This window comes from Suncus etruscus, chromosome 5 (genome assembly GCF_024139225.1).
Source record: "Suncus etruscus isolate mSunEtr1 chromosome 5, mSunEtr1.pri.cur, whole genome shotgun sequence".
NCBI classification, from domain to species: Eukaryota; Metazoa; Chordata; class Mammalia; order Eulipotyphla; family Soricidae; genus Suncus; species Suncus etruscus.
The window spans coordinates 46,418,971-46,435,504 of NC_064852.1; the positions used below are offsets into that span (position 1 = coordinate 46,418,971).

Genomic DNA, 16,534 nt, shown 5'->3' on the forward strand with positions numbered 1-16,534 from the left:
AAACATTTAGAATTCCTGTTCATTTCTTCGTCTTCTTTAATTTTTTTTAATTTAAATTACCATGAGATACTGAGTTAAAAAGTTGTTTCAGTCATAACAAGTTTCAATCATCCAATGTTCAAACATCCATCCCTCTTCTACCTCCTACTTCTTCCTGATTGATTCAGGGGTCTCATGCAAAACACTTTACTTCCTTTCAATTCCCAGCTCTTGGAGGACCCCTGTTTCTTCTGATTTTTAAGTAATTTTGCTGGGATTGTTTCCTCAGGTTGTTCTAGTTTATTTAGAATTGATCCTCTGCATTACTTGGATGGAGCCTGAGGGTAGGGTTCAAGGGGCTGCAATCATCCTTTGACGTGTCTCTGCAGAGCGTGGAACTGGATAGTGATGATGGAGGTGGCAGTGCTGCCCAGAAGCAGAAAATTTCCTTCCTGGAAAATAATCTGGAACAACTTACTAAGGTGCACAAGCAGGTAGGAGAGTCTGGCCAACTTTCTGTCCCTTCTTCTTTTTTCCTGACATAGGGACCTGCTTGCTAACTGGGCCTATCCCATCCCCTGTACAGGCTCTTAGAGTGAAGGTCAGTGTGATGGTCAGAGATTAAAGGTAAATCCCATATGACAACGGAGAGCCCAAATGCAAGGGCATCCTTCAACTCGTTTAGTCTTCAGTGACTTCCTTTATACATAGAATTACAGTGTTTTCTATTTACTGCTTAGAAGCTGTGAGAATCAGGGTTCAAGTTTGTATTAGACATTTAGAGAGCCCCAGAGCACTCTAAATGTACCTCACTAGCTTTTAATTATTTTTCCCCTCCCCACCCTTTTTTTTTTTTCGGTTTTTGGGTCACACACGGCAGTGCTCAGGGGTTACTCCTAGCTCCATGCTCAGAAATTGCTCCTAGCAGGCTCGGGACCATATAGGATGCCAGGATTCGAACCGCCGTTCTTCTGCATGCAAGGCAAATGCCTTACCTCTCTATGTCTCCGGCCCTATTTTTTTTCCTGTTAGAGTATGAACACATTCAGGTGCGCACGTGTGCGCGCGCGCGCACACACACACACACACACACACACACACACACACACACATGCACACACATGTGGTGCTTGGGGTTTTGAAAGCCACACTTGGTATACTGGGGAGCCATGAGGTACTAGGGATATCGTCGGGGCTTTGAAAATGCTTGCATTTACTCTGCTACTTGAGCCATCTCCCATCCCAGCTTTACATTCTCAGCTTAACAGCTGTCAGTTTCTACCCAGTATTTATTTGTCCCATTCATCAAAAAAGGATGAATAAATCCCGTGTAAGCCTGGAAGCTTTGTAAGGCCTGAAATGACTTAATATTATCAGCACCCCTCCCTTTCTTTGGACCTCTCAAATCTACCTCATGATAGGGAGTTTCCATTATCCTGTGCTGTCCACCTTAGCTTGCAAATTACACACTAGGACTTTTCAAGATGATACAAGGGGTGGTTCTTTTGCTTCAGGCTCACATTCTCTGCCTCATCCCCTATGCCTTCCCCCTGCTACTCCACTACCTACCTATTGACTCCCCTCTTTTCTGCTCCTACCACAGTTGGTCCGTGATAACGCAGATCTGCGCTGTGAGCTGCCGAAGCTGGAGAAGCGGCTACGTGCCACAGCTGAGCGCGTCAAGGCGCTGGAGAGTGCCCTGAAGGAGGCCAAGGAGAATGCCATGCGGGACCGCAAGCGCTACCAGCAGGAGGTAGACCGTATCAAGGAGGCTGTGAGAGCCAAGAACATGGCCAGGAGGGCACACTCAGCCCAGATTGGTACGCACACCTGCTGCTTTGGGACCTTGCTAAGTAAGGGGCAGGGACTCTGAAGCTTTGATGTTCTGAAACTTGCTGGTAAAGGCCACCTAGGATACCTGAGAGGCAAAGTCAGGTACACTGGACAGGCCAGCAAGTATCTCCCAGCACCTCATGCTTATCCTGATGGGTAAGAAGGTAGGTATCTAGCACCCTCTTTCTTACACTGAGAGAGTCCCACATGTAAAGCTGCTGTGCTGAGCAAAGAAGCCAGCCAGTTTAGCTGCAGGCAGCAGTGCTTGACTATAAAGAGGGTGCTTCCCTAGGATCGGGGTCCATTTTGCCACAATATGGAATTTCTCAGCAGAACTGAAGATCCCTTTTATTTTGCAGTAGTTGGGCCACAAACTAAGCTCCCAGTTACCCAAAGAGGCAGTGAAGACTGCTTGCAATGTGGTTTTCCAAAGACCCTGGAAAGTGTCCATTGTAACATCTGATTTGGGGTGTTTCTAGGTTGGGAAGGAATCTGAACATCCAACTCCTTCAACAACCACTTTTGGGCATTTTGCCCATGTAGGGAATGAACTTGTAATTATGGTGCTCCATAGCACCATAGGAATAAGGAAATTTAAGAATTCTCACCATATTCCACCCCCTCACTTTTTCAAATAAAAAGAACCAGTGTTTTATATATATTTTTTCTTTTCTTCTTTTTTTTTTTTTTTTTTTGGTTTTGGGATCATAAGGTGGTGCTCAGAGGCTACTTATGATTCAGCTTGCAGGTCATCGTGTTGCCAGACTTGGGGACCATAAAATATCAGGGTTCATTCTGGACTTCCTATGTTCAAAGAATGAGCTTCTTCTTTTCTCCTGCGTTATGATTTCCTTTCAGATACTGCTGTGCAGATCTTCTTCAGACCAATTTCATGCCTCCAATGTTGAGATCAGACCTTAGATTAGTGAATCTTTGCATTTATTGAATTTTCATACCTTTCAAAAATCTACTGGGGGGAGGACTGGACAGATTATATGATGGGGAGTAAGGCATTTGCCTTGCCACCAGCTAACTTGGGTTTGGTCCCAGTATTTCAAATGGTCCCCTGATCATGGCCAGGAGTAATTCTTGAGTGCAAAGCCAAATAGGAAAAGGAATAGGAATAACCTCTGAGCATCATTGGATGTGGCCCAAAAACAAAAACTAAAACTAAAATCAGAAAACATGTACCTTGGGATAATAAATTGCAGGCAAAATTGGGTACCCAGTTTCGGTAGCTGCACTGATGCCCTAGAATCCTTGGTAGGCTAGCAATCTGCCTTAGGCAAAATGGGAGAATTCAGGTTCCTCATTTTTCATAATTGAACTGAAAGTAATTGGTATCTAAGGTCTCTGTCCCCTAAACACTGGGTACCTTTAATTATTGCTATGAAGGAGTAGCTAACGACACAAAATATTCCTTTTCAGAAAAGCCTGGTAATTGATAAGCATTATAGCAGGGAGTCACTCTCTTTGTATGCAGTGAACTCCACTTTAGTCTCCAGCATTTCTTTTTTTATTTTTGGTTTTTGAGCCATACCTGGTGATGCTCAGGGGTTACTCCTGGCTATGCTCTCAGACATCGTTCCTGGCTCAGGAGACTATATGGAACCTGGGGGGATCGAACCATGGTTCTTTCTGGTCCATCCTAGGTCAGCCACATGCAAGGCAAACGCCCTACTGCTGTGCCACTGCTCTGGTCCCTAGTCTCCAGCATTTCATGATGTTTGTTCCCAGCAATGCCATAAATGATCCCTGAAAACAGGGATGGGCATGATTCAGTCCTCTCCCCGCCCAAATAAAGCAACCTCAAAACAGAAAATAATCTCAGCATATAAACATTTGTGCCTCGGGGTTCTTGTAGGTGACTAGTTGGTAGCTGAGCGGACAGCCTGTCTGTCTCTGCCTTCTCTCAACATCTCTTCTCTCCTTTCTCTTGATTGGATACAGCCAAGCCCATTCGCCCTGGACACTACCCAGCCTCGTCTCCAACAGCCGTTCATGCCATCCGAGGGGGAGGAGGCAGCTCTACTCACTACCAGAAATAAATAACGAAGTGAGTCCTGGCGGGGGGGGGGGGTTTCCTTGGGGTGAGCCCAGATAGCAGTGGAGGGGAGGAAGGGAGGGCACAGCTAGAGCGGGAAGGAGGGCCCCAGAGCACTTTGGCTGGGACCTGCTTCAGCTTCCACTTAGGCGAGCTCCTCAGGGTGTTCTGGCTGGGGCCACCTGGCACTAAGGACCCTCCAAAGATGGGGATGGGAGAGAGTGTGATGGGTGATTCATAGGAGCTGGCTTTTGTCTGGGGGACTCCCCTCATTAGCTGGGACACTAAAGGGCATTACCTGTTTGTCAACTATTTTGAGCACAGAACAGAGAGAGGGGGCTGGTTGTTTTAAACCCAAAGGTATCAAGAAAGCAAGCCAGATACCAGCAGTCTTTTTGGAGTTGGCTCTTAATAGAATTCTCTCCAGGGACTTACCTGGCTGGTGCTATAGAGTTGCTCCTGGAAATGCTCAAGTGATGTCCACTCATTGCCAGTGATCAAACCCAGGGCTTCCACATGCAAGCATATATGTGTTCTAATCTTTTGAGACACCTCCTCCCTCTGCTCTGAAAATCGTGGTTCATGACTACCAGAACAGGACAAATGTACTCTTTTTTTTCTTCAGATCATGGTTTGTCCCAACCAGCCTATTCTTGGAGATAAGTGGTCAACTTATCTCTTCCCTTACTCCTTACTTGTCAACTTCCCTTACTCCTACTAGCTCTGCAAAGAAAAGCAGGCCCAATGTGACTCTACCAGTCAAATAAACTAGGAATAGGTATAATCCTGAGCATCTCTGGATGTGGCCCCAAAACAAAAACAAGAAATAAAATCCAGGTTTTGACTGGGGAAAAAATAGTAATGGTTTGATTAGAAGTACGAGATTGGGAGGGTAAGTGAGGGAGAAAAATAATCATCCTGAAGGGCTAGGACAGTTAGACAGTTTGGCAGCCAGAGAGCATCTGAACCAGGATCTTGCTAAAGAAGAGTGGGGTGCCTGGGACTTGGAGTTAGTCCTCCTTGAGGAGTCCACACAAGTAGTGCTTCCTCTTGTTGCAAGTCAGCACCTGAAAAGGTTGACTGATGGAGGGATGGAGGATGAGGTCTTTTCCCTCCAGCTTGGAGCATTGCATCTGCCACCCTGTTCAGCTGGTGGTTCTGAGGTGAAGCAGCGGGTAAACAGCTCGCAGATAGTCAGGCTTGTGGAAATATTAGCTTTATTCGATGGACAAGACTGAAGTCCAAAGCCACAGCATCAGTTCCAGCCAAAAAGCCCTTCGCCTTCCACAGACCCTTGTTTTTATCCCCCAGAATCAGGTACCACCCAATGGTAGGATCAGATACCACCCAATGGTGGAAGCAGAATCAGGTACCACCCTAGGATGGGGGCAGAATGCCAGGTCACACCCTAGGGTAGGGCACAATCATGGATCAGGGTAGGGTTAGTAACATAATAATCCCATAAAATGTCTATATACACAACACCTCTGTTTGTATTTTTAGAATTCAGATGAGGAAGGTGAGTGTGAGGGGCCCAGAGCCCCTCTTTATGGAGGGGACAATATGGCCAGGAGGCAGATAAACTTCCCAGAAAGAAGCTTGGGGGCTGCTTGTAGATAGCATCCACCTCTGCTATCCTAGATGGGTCAGATTTGCAGGAACTGGGGAGAAGGCTGCCCTCTGCCAAGCTGGGTATGTGTGTGATGGGGGTGGGGATAGGGATGGCCTGGTTGATGACCCCTCTTGCATCTCTGCTTCCCATCAGAGACATAATAAAAGTGAATGTTTAAAAATGACCTTTGCTGGAGTTGGTGAGGTGGTGCTAGAGGTAAGGTGTCTGCCTTGCAAGTGCTAGCCAAAGAAGGACCTTGGTTTGATCCCCTGGTGTCCCATATGGTCCCCTCAAAGCCAAGGGCGATTTTTTTTTTAATTTTTATTATAATCATAATGGCTTACATATCTTTCACAGTAGTATTTTAGGTACATATTAACATTGAATCAGGGGAATACCCATCACCAAATTTGTCCTCCCCACATCCAAGTTCCTTTTCTGCAACCCATATACCCCACCATCACCCCCCCCCAGGCTGCTAGAGTAAGTGGACCCCTCTTTGCCTAGCTTACTATTAGTGTTCATATATCTGTTTGGTCCTGGGACCCTCCCTTGTTTCCCCCTCTATTTAAGAGGTGGAGCTAGATAAATCGAGTTATGTGGTTTTGTTTGAAGGAAAGAAAAGCAATAGAATGGGATACAAAATAAGAAAAAATAAAAAATAAAAAAATAAAAAAAGAAGTCAAATACTTTGAAAATGGGCAAAGACCTTCTAGAGGCTTTCAACCTCAGTTTGAGAGAGGACATGAAAAAGGTAATTGAAACACCACAACAATATCTAATTAAATATTCTAATATTTAATTAATATAGAAATTAATATTGAAATATTTAATTAAATATTCAGTGAGCACTACAGCAATAAAGACAAGCACCACACAATAGTCTCGGTTCTGAAATCAAATCATGCCGGAGTGCAAAAAGAAAGAGAAAGATAAGATAAAAATAAAATGAAATAAAATAAAATTGGAGATATCAACTTCAATATCTACACCAAAATAAAGACGTCAAAAAATTGATCCATCAATCAATAAATGTGTGGAAAGATGATTATTTTGTGTTTCTTTTTTCGTTTTCCCCTGCACATTAAGTATTGGGGATATTATAAAGGGAATTCCCTTGGCCTAGGAGTTACAGGGTTTCTTTACCCCTGAAGTATACTGTCATGGAATTAAGTGTAGACTCCTTGCATGATCATTTACTCTCCCCTCGGTGCTTTTGTGGTGTATGGAAGACTTCTGCTTTGTCTTGGATGGTAAAATCAGACCTCTGTATCTAGAGATCTTGTAACTGTGCAGCTCAAGGAATGGAGCTTATGATGGAGTCTTTCTTTGTGGTTCTAGGAGTTCTGCTTCTTCAGTGTCGTTTTAATCCATCTTCTGTAATTGATGGTCTTGGTCATTATGTTGCTGCTAGGATGGAGCCTGGGAAGACCCGTTCAGTTGCGATTGTCTCAGTCAGACCTCTGGAGTTGGAGATCTTGTTTGTTGAACAGATCGTAGACCGGAAGCTAGGCTAGAGCTTTTCGTTGCTGCTGTTGTTGTTGGTCCCGGGATGCGTACTGTCGAGTCCTGGTTGTAACAACCAGTCATCTCTATATAGCGATCTTGGCTTTTGCTCAGGTCAAATGGTGACATGTTTTCTGATTTTGTCTTATCGTTGGCTGGTGAGGAAGGACAACTTGCTCTTAGATCAAGTTGTTCCCATTTCCTCATTGTCAGGTTATAAATTTAGAACTGGCACATGTTGGCATCAGAGCAGCATTATGAATGGCCAGGGATGATTTCTGAGTACTTAGCCATGAGTAACCCCTGAGCATCAAATGGGTGTGGCTCCAAAAACAAAAACAAAAACAAAAACAAAAACAAAAAGACCTTTGCATGTTATCTGGACTGGGCCAACACTGACACTTGACAATTCCCGTCAATCCCATAGCTGAGAGCCTCAGGTCAAGTCCCATATCTAAGTCTAAACTGGGGCTTGAAGGTTGGGTCTTAGCGCCATCTAGTGCCCAGTCAGCCAGGATCATTGAGGCAGTTTCAACTAACTGGGGTGTCTGGGCCTTTGCATTTTTTACCCACATCCCCAGGTGGTTTTGTTGCTAGATTTTGACAACTGGTACCCTAAAATAACTGAGGCTTACATAAGATGGAAGTTCATTTCTCTCCTGGATAGGAACTATGGAGTTAGTCTGTCAGTGATAGGCAAAAACACTCTCAGTGAGCAGAGCAGCAGGCCTATTTTTGTTCTGTGGGAATGGGCCACACCTAGCAGTGCTCAAGGCTTTCACCTGGCGTGGCTTGGGGAAACAACAGAGGGTGCCAAGGCTTGAACTGAAAATGATTTGCATGCAAGCCAGGGCCAACGCCTTAGTGTTTTTGAGGGAGCCCAGAAACCACGCCTTTTAAATGTAAATTCCTTGCTTTCTGTAAGGCCCATTCTTTAAGGTCACTTCCTGGTGGCTTCAATGAGTTCTGTGGTATATGTGTTCCATGTCGAGTAGTGAGAGGAAACTGCAGAAAGGGGCAAAGCTGCCTTTCAGGTAAACCTGCTTCCAACAGCAGCCTGTCTTTCCATACTCTGGTTGGCAACCTCAGGCTGAAAGTGAGGCACAGGCTGCTCTAGCTACCAAGGAAGAAGGAAAAGGTAGCCTCAGAGCTGGGCACTCTCATGCTCCTAGTGGGATTCACATTCTTACTGTTCTTTTGCTGAGAACAGAAGATGGGTATGGGGTGGGCAGCCAGCACTCAGCTTTTATTAACTATCTGTTCAATGCTTCCAGCCAGGTGATGTATTTACATTAAATTTGATATCATCCCACTGAGAAGTCTAGTTTTCTCCCTCTTTTGGGTAGGAGTAGGAGGTGGGTTTGAGTTGCTTCTGGTGGCAGGTGGTATTTGGAACCAAACTTTCTGGGCCTCACACATGCAAAAACTTATATACTGGCCCTTTGGGATTCCTGTACCCTAGAAACTTCAGAAAACTAATAACTTGTCACCCCAGAGATTCTGGGTTATAAAGAGTGTAGTAAGCCCCTTTCCTCTTCGAAGCCCCTATACCACATCCACATTCTGTGGGAAGTATTTGCAGCACCACATTGGCCCTTCATCATCCTGATGTCCTCTGCACACAGTGAAGACTAAAAGGTCTGTTGAGACAAAATTCAAGACCTTTTACCAGATGGAACCATCCTCAGCCATCACAGCTATTTTAGTTCTTCCACTATTCATATTATGTGGACTGATTCGTTTGTTTGGCTAGAAATGGGGGACCTTTTCCACTTTCCTGCACATGTAGCTCTGTGGCATGTAGCATTTCCTCATAATGTCATTATAATGTAAACAGATCCTTAGACTGTGGTCAGACAGTGGGTGGGTGAAGGCCCTTTGAACAAGAGACCACTCAGCCTTTCACTCTGCAGCTTCCTCTTGTGTGAAATGGATGTGAGTAGGCTAGGGCAAGGGCAGTGGGTGCTTCAGTGTTAGAGAGTCTCTAGAATCATAGAGTGGAGAAGTCCTGTTGAACTCTCTGTGCTCTTGGGTGTTCTGAGATGGTCAAAGGAACTGCCATTGATCTATCAAAGTTAGGACATGGGCTGGAGAGATAGTGGTGTGGGTAAGGCCCTTTCCATGCATATGTTCAATTCAATTCAATCCTTGGCATACCATATGGTCTCCCAAGCACCACCAGGAGTGATCCCTGAGGAGAGAGCCAGGAATATGTCCTGAGTACTATCCTTTGTGTCCCCAGTCCTAACAATATAAAGAGGAATAGTTGCATTTCTCTTTAAATGAGAAAAATTGCTTCTGCTTGTATACAGTGGTGATTATTTCATTCAGGGGTCAGTTGATACTATTGGAGAGGTACAGGTTCAAAGTACTGGCTATGTGAGGGACTGTGAGCCAGAGCAAAAAGTGGTCACAGTGAGGGGATGCAGAGAAGGAAGACAGGTGCTGGCAGGCTGGAGGAGATAGGTGGATGTAGGATATTGGAAGTGGGAGGGAGGAGATAGATGGAGGATGCCGGATGGGATGTTGGTGATGAAACAACCTCTTGGTCTGAGTTTCCTCCTGCAAGAAGCCAAGTCATCAACTGTTGGAGAGGTTGTATATCAGGGCTAGAAAATGAGGCAGGATGCCCACTGAAATACTTGAGCAACTCAGCTTTTGAGAAATTCAGAGATGCTTCCCTTTTTTTTTTTTTTTTTTTTTTTTTTTTTTGGTACTTATGCACGCTGCGGGTGCATTTTCAAATATGTACACCAGATGGCGTGAGTGGGGCATTGCTGACACCTTCGCTTTTGAAGACGTTGAAAGGCAGCTAAGAATACTTATAGAACATTGTTAAAGAAATACCAGTCTTAGAAATTCCAGTTTATCTTAAATTTTATTATAGCATTTAAATATTTGAAAGTTTAAAATAAAGTTATTTAAGATCTTTAATAAGTTTAAAGTCAAAATTAGAAAAATTTAGAGGTTAGATGAAGATAAAAGTCAAAAATATGAATCAATAGGATCACAACAGGATCAGACATAGTACAGTGAATAGGGCATTTCCCTCATAAATATCCAACCCTGGTTCTATCCCCAGCCCTTGCAGAAGTGATCCCAAAACCAGGAGTAAGATCTAAATACGACCAGGTATGACTCAAACAAGCAAACAAAACACACACACACACACACACACACACACACACACACACACACCTCCCTTTCCTCTATCCCATAATCTTAATAACCAGGCCAGGAGATAGAAAAAAAAAAAAAGAAAATATTGTGATAGGAGCCAATGACTGGATAATTTTTACTGTATCGATATTGATGAAGACACTCTTTTTTTTTTTTTTTTTTTTTGGTTTTTTTTTTTTTTTGGGTCACACCTGGCAGTGCTCAGGGGTTATTCCTGGCTCCAGGCTCAGAAATTGCTCCTGGCAGGCACAGGGGACCATATGGGGCGCCGGGATTCGAACCGATGACCTCCTGCATGAAAGGCAAACGCCTTACCTCCATGCTATCTCTCCGGCCCCTGATGAAGACACTCTTATTTGGAAGGCTACATGTTTAGTATGACCCATGTAAAGTCTAGAAATTGCATCATATTTAAGAAAGTTTTGGAGAACTTTGCTAATGTGGATATGGTAAAATTCCTGAAATTGATCACCCCTCCCCCAAGATAGCTTCAGTAGGAGTGTTCTTGTCTATTTGAAGAAGCAATTCCAGGTTTGGACATAGTGATTTCATATTTAAGGAATCAAGAAACCAGCCCAACCAAGCATTTCTGCATTCGGGGGTGGGAGTTAATGGTGGCAAGTCTACCAAGTTGTCATGGGGCTTGGAGACCACTTCAGGGGATGCTCAGACAGTTTGAGGGACTGAGGAAGTAGTGCTGTTCAGGCCCAATGATGCTGGATTCCCTGGGCCAGGCTTTCCTTGCTCTGAGGCCTCCAGGGCTTTAGTTGGCAATGTCATGTGATATTGGGACTTGAAACTAAGTTGGGGACATAACAGGCATATGCACAAACCCCTGTGCTATCTCCCCCTCCCCACTGCATTTAATGCAGAATCACTCAGGCATAGGAATACAGGTATATAGAGTGGGTCTATGAATGACTGATGAAGGTGATATCATCCTTTCTAAGACAGGCACTATAGGAAGGCTTTGTGTTCTTCAAGTTTTGTTATTTTGCATCCTGACTTTTGGGCATAATAGAGTATTTATTACTCAGTGGGAAGTGAAAATGGGGGGGCCTCCCAGAGTGCTCAGAAGGCCTGAACTTGGAACCTTACATTTTTGCAAGGCACATGCCCTTCCACAGATCCTTGGTTCTGCCCATTGGCACCATCTGAAAGCTACGTACACCAGAACTGAATTTAAATGTTCTCAATTCTCTCTAATGACCAATCTGTGCTGTAAGAATAGTCAAAAATAGTTTATCTAGAGATGAACTCATTTTACTTTATAAAATTGTACCAGTTTCTCCTACCAGTTTACCTGATTAGGTTAACAATGGGATAGTTGGGGATAGACGGATAAATGGAAGTGTTCTAGTTGGCTCCACTTCTTTTTTTTTTTTTTCCTATTTTGGTTTTTGGGCCACAGTGCTTGATTGCTCAGTACTTGGTGCTTATGGAGTGTTCCTGAGATCAGTTTCTGGGCCTCCCACAAGCAAAACATACACTTCAGTCCTTTGAGCTATCTCCAGGCTTTTAAATCTGCTTTCTTGAGCCTACTGCAAATACCACCATCCCAGGTGAATCTGGTAAAGGTCAAGAACCACCTCTTAATGAGCTTTTTTTGGTAGTGTTCCCATATTTTCCCTTTCAGCAGCCTGTCACGTCAAGGTTTGTGCTCTTGTCCTCCTTGAGGTTAATTCACAATGCAGATTGGGTGCCTACCCCCATTTTCTCCAAATTATTAGCCAAAACATGCTGACTCCTGTACATTGGATTGGGGGTGGGGGTATCTGAATGAAAGGCCTTCAAATAGAAATCATGTCACTTCATGGTCTGCTGGAGTGACAAGGCCGCCCAGTTGAGTTTGTGTGTCTAATGCTTGCCTCTGTCAACACGGGTTGGCTGCAGTCATCCAGTTAAGCCCTAATCCTACAATCAAAGGTATGCGCTGAGTACCTCCCTGCCTCCTGGCATGCAGGAAAACCAAATCATTTGACCAGGGTGACCCTAAGTGATTTTAAGGTAGTGTGCTTAGAAAACTGAACCCACATAGAAAATAAAATGGGGGTTACCACAAGTGGTATGTAGAAAGCATTCCTAGGCCTATTGGCTTTCAGCTCTAAATGGGTTTAAATTACAGTGCTTTTAGGTTTTTGTCTTCTGGTTTTAAGGAAAAGCATCGAGTCATACCAGAAAAGCAAAATATTAAAGGTGCTCCTGCCAAAAGCAAATCTTTTTTGTAGCCCCTAAAAATATCATGAATATTACCCTATAAATAAAGTTAAAACATTACTCAAGGAGCAGCTTTGTCATTGTGTGTGATCATTAATATGAGAAGCTTGAGATATTCTCTCCCAATGAGTTCCCTAAACATGTTTAATTCAGGGAACTGGGGAGTTTTTTCTTTTTTATTTTCTTGAAGAGTTGGAATAGATTATTTATAGCATCTAACTTTGTAACCAGGACACCACTAACAAAAATATGCAATAAAAAGAATAGTACTATAAACTAGGTAGGCAGATTCTGTAAAATAACATAGTCTCATTTTTTTCTCTATTTCATGTTTTTTTGATATCCCTTCAGTCATCTGTTTTTATACAATGAGCTCTTATACCCAAGATTTATAATACCTTCCTACACCCTATATTTTATTTATAATTTATATTCTGCTTATTTATAGAAATATGTGTGGTTGCTACAAGTGTACAACATAAATCAAGAGAGTGAAGAGAAAAGTAGGGAGGAAAAGAAAGCACATGATGGTAGCAATCTAAGACATTTACCATTGTGCATTAAATTTGGATTTTAGATATTTTGATATTTTGCCTTTTTGTATATTTGGATATTTGCCTTCTCAAAGTGAGATGGGAAAGCATGCACAGGATAGACATGATCTTTTTCTTTTAGTTTTTGGTTTATACCTGATGATGTTCAGGGCTTACTCTGTGCTCTGCTCAAGGATCAGTTCTGGCAGGTCTTGTCTGACCATATGGGATGCTCAATATCCAACCTGGTCAGTTGTGTGCAAGGCAAGTGTGCTATATTTGTACTATATTTCTATAATATATATTTATACTTTATACATATATAATAAATCTATATATTTATTTGTGAATATTTATATATTTATAATTTATATATATATTTATAAATACATATATATATATTTGTACTATAGTGTGCTATTGTACTATAGTTCTGACCACAAGGAATTCTATTTCAGTTTGACAAGCGATTGTTCAAAATTTTCTGAGTGTCTTGAATTTTGTGTGCTGGGCCATTCTCACTTGCTGTTTTGGGATGAGGCTCACCCTTGTGCTCATTGCTTCCTCTGCACCCTGTACTGACATAGATCTCTGCATAAATCTAGAGACCAAGTCATAGAATAGGAGTGGGAGGAAGTTGAAACTTTCCATTTCTCCCTGGAAATTAATTTTGTTAGGCAGATGACAGAGGACACTGAGGGCTGATCTCTGAGTCAGACCTATCTAGATTCTTATCCTGGACACCTGGGCATGACTAGGGGAACATTTGCAGAGAGATGTATGGCCAGTCCAGGATTGCCCCTGCTTGATAGAACATACTTACAGGAGTATGCTCCTCTTTCTTGAGAGCTAGAGTTATCAGTCATGTTTGATCTGACTCTATCTCCCAAGTGCTGTTCAGAAGTGCCTTTCAAGTTCTCCTTGGGGACAGAGAGATGCAGTTTGTTTCTTTTAAAATCTGCAGTCTCCATAGATACTGACTTGTCCTGCAGAAAATGTTGTTCCACTCAACAGTTCAAGGACATGCAGTGAGTAGGTGGTGGTGCTGTCTGCTGAGCTTGCCACGGGCCATGTGTGACAAGTAAGCCCTTGAACTGTAGCCAGGTCCAAATTGGTATATGTTGAATGTGTGAAATATATATCAAATTGTGTGCAAAAAAAACCCCAACAATCTAAATCTTTGTAATGTAATGTAAAATAGCTTGGAAGGAAGTGTGCAGAGTACAGTAGGTAGGGTGCTTGCCTTCCATTCAGCTGGCTAAGAATCAATCCCAAGCACCTCATGGTCCCTGGAGTTCCACCAGGAGTGTAGAGCAAGGCGTAAGTCCTGAGCACAGCTGGGTGTGGCCAGAAAAACAAATTATCAACATGAAGCCTCATCTATATACGTAACACATATTTAATATGTAGTGTAAATACACATAACAACATACATATTTATGCATGTGTACTATAAATATAAACATTAATAAGTACAACTATTCTAAGGATTGAACTCTTTTCACTCAACCATAAATTTTGCCCCTGAGCTATATCCCCAGATACTAACATTAATTCTACCTTTTTCTTCTTCCTTTTAATGTGGCCCTTTGAATTTGTAAAATTAAACCAGGTGATTGCATAATATTCCTATTGGACAGTTCTGGTCTAAATATGTAAAATAACCAAGTCTCGAGGCATGAATTCCCACTGTGCTTTCTTTTTAGTTTTTGGGCCACACGTGACAGTTCTCAGGGGTTACTCTTGATTCTACATTCAGGAATTAGTCTTGGTGGTGCTTGGAACCATAAGAGATATCAGGGATTGAACTTGTGTTGGCCACATACAAGGCAAACACTCTACTGGCTGAACTGTCCCTCTGGCCTTGTTTGCTAACTCTTTATATTCTGTTTCTCTGCTTTTCTTTTCACAGATAAAACTCTTCACATAGCATGTCAAGGACTACATTAATCAACAATTCCTAATTTCTTCCTTCTACCCAGTCCCCATTTTCTTTTGCATTTGCTTCCCCAAGCCATCTGCAGTACACCAGGTTCAGGTATTTGAATTGTGTAGAATTCTTGTGTGGACAGATCCATGCTCAGACTTTTTCTAGGAGAGCTGAAGAAGATGATTGCAAGTTACAGAAGATCCACACACTCCAGGGAACCATTGACATGAACTTGGCCTGAAAAATTGGGTGATCTCTGGACATTTCCTCCAATGTGCCATCCAATGCCCTGCCAGGTCACTCCCTGGAGGGAACATCACCTGGAGGTGATGGTGGACCATGCTCTGTTGCAACTACCTGGTGTTCTGTAAAATAAACATATGACTTTATATTTTTAGGGAACATAAAAGTGCTGCTATAGGGTTCACAATTTTCATTCTGAACACTTTTCCAAAACAAATTACCCCAAAGAAGCATTTTGATGACCTGGTCACCTCTTTGGATCTGTAAAAGATGCCTTTTAGTATGGCATTCATTCAAACACAAAGCAAATTTCAAGATGATGAAACTAAGCTGAGAGTACCCACATACAGTCTGTTCATTCAGATTCATCTGTATAATGCAAAAAGTCATAAAATTTACATCTAAGCTTCTTGCTATTGTATCTGCAGCGACTAGTCTCGGCCAGCCCAGTTAGAACTTTATTCCTTCAGAAGTGTTGAAAATGCTGCAGAAGTGGAAGAGGCCTGCCTGCCTCCTGGAGCTTGGAATTGGGGAGAAAATAAGAAACCATCGCAAACCTGCAGGGGATATTGCTGAATAAATCCTGCGTCATTACAGCCTTTGAACATCGAAGCTCTGGGCAGGCGGGAAGATGCAGGGTTAATTGACAAATTTTTGTGCCTATGAATAAGTTGCCATGAACAAGTTGTACTTTTAACCAATTACTGCAGATTGTTGATTTGAGTTCTCTGGCATTAGGTAGTTTTCATTTTCTTAGGCAGAATTAGAAAAAAAATTCACTGGATAGTTGTTTTTTTTTTTTTTTTTTACAGTTCTATGCTTTCTTAAAATTTATGATTCAAAAACAGAATCAACTCATTTTTAGTTGTGCATATTAAAGTGATTTCCAAGTGGTAAAATTTTCAGGGAAAGTAACAAGGAATCCATTCAGTTGGTCTTGTGTGCTGCTACTTGTTTTGACAAATGGAGGATAAGGCAATGATGGACCAAACCAATCTCAATGAGAGAACTGTCCTCATTGTGACTGCCCAAGATGAGGTGGCATTGCATCGCCCCTGCTGCCACTGCTGGAATGCAGTGAAAGCCAGGAAAGTCTGGGAGCTTTCTCAAGGCTCTGTGGTCAGAGATGACTCAAGAATGTGGGGGTGAAAATTATTAATTGCTGAGGATTATGAATTGACTTCCCAGCTCCTCTTATTTAACAAGTTCTTAACAAAGCAAAACTGCTTTGACTTATTAACTCATATTGCACTTTATGTGTTTTGGGAACTGAAGGAGAAACCTGACATTAATTATATTTATTTCATAAAGATGAACACTTGACTTTTATTTGCACTCAAAAATTCTTTTGTTTGATATTCTTAACATGTTGGAAATATCCACTTAATATAACTGCTCAAAACTGCTATTTGAAAGATGATTAAAAAGGCACTTGTGTAGTAGATTTTGCAAACCTC

General features: G+C 42.5%; 1 protein-coding gene across 1 annotated transcript in view; it reads left to right on the forward strand.

Moving 5' to 3' along the window:
* Positions 1–15,408, forward strand: part of KIF5C (kinesin family member 5C) — a 210,015-nt gene extending 194,607 nt beyond the window's left edge. The window contains exons 23-26 of the mRNA XM_049772995.1: positions 369–473; positions 1,583–1,799; positions 3,763–3,868; positions 14,817–15,408. Coding sequence (XP_049628952.1) covers positions 369–473; positions 1,583–1,799; positions 3,763–3,860 — 420 coding nt within the window. The 3' untranslated portion in view covers positions 3,861–3,868; positions 14,817–15,408. The remainder of the gene's footprint in view (positions 1–368; positions 474–1,582; positions 1,800–3,762; positions 3,869–14,816) is intronic.
* Positions 15,409–16,534: the final 1,126 nt, after the last annotated feature.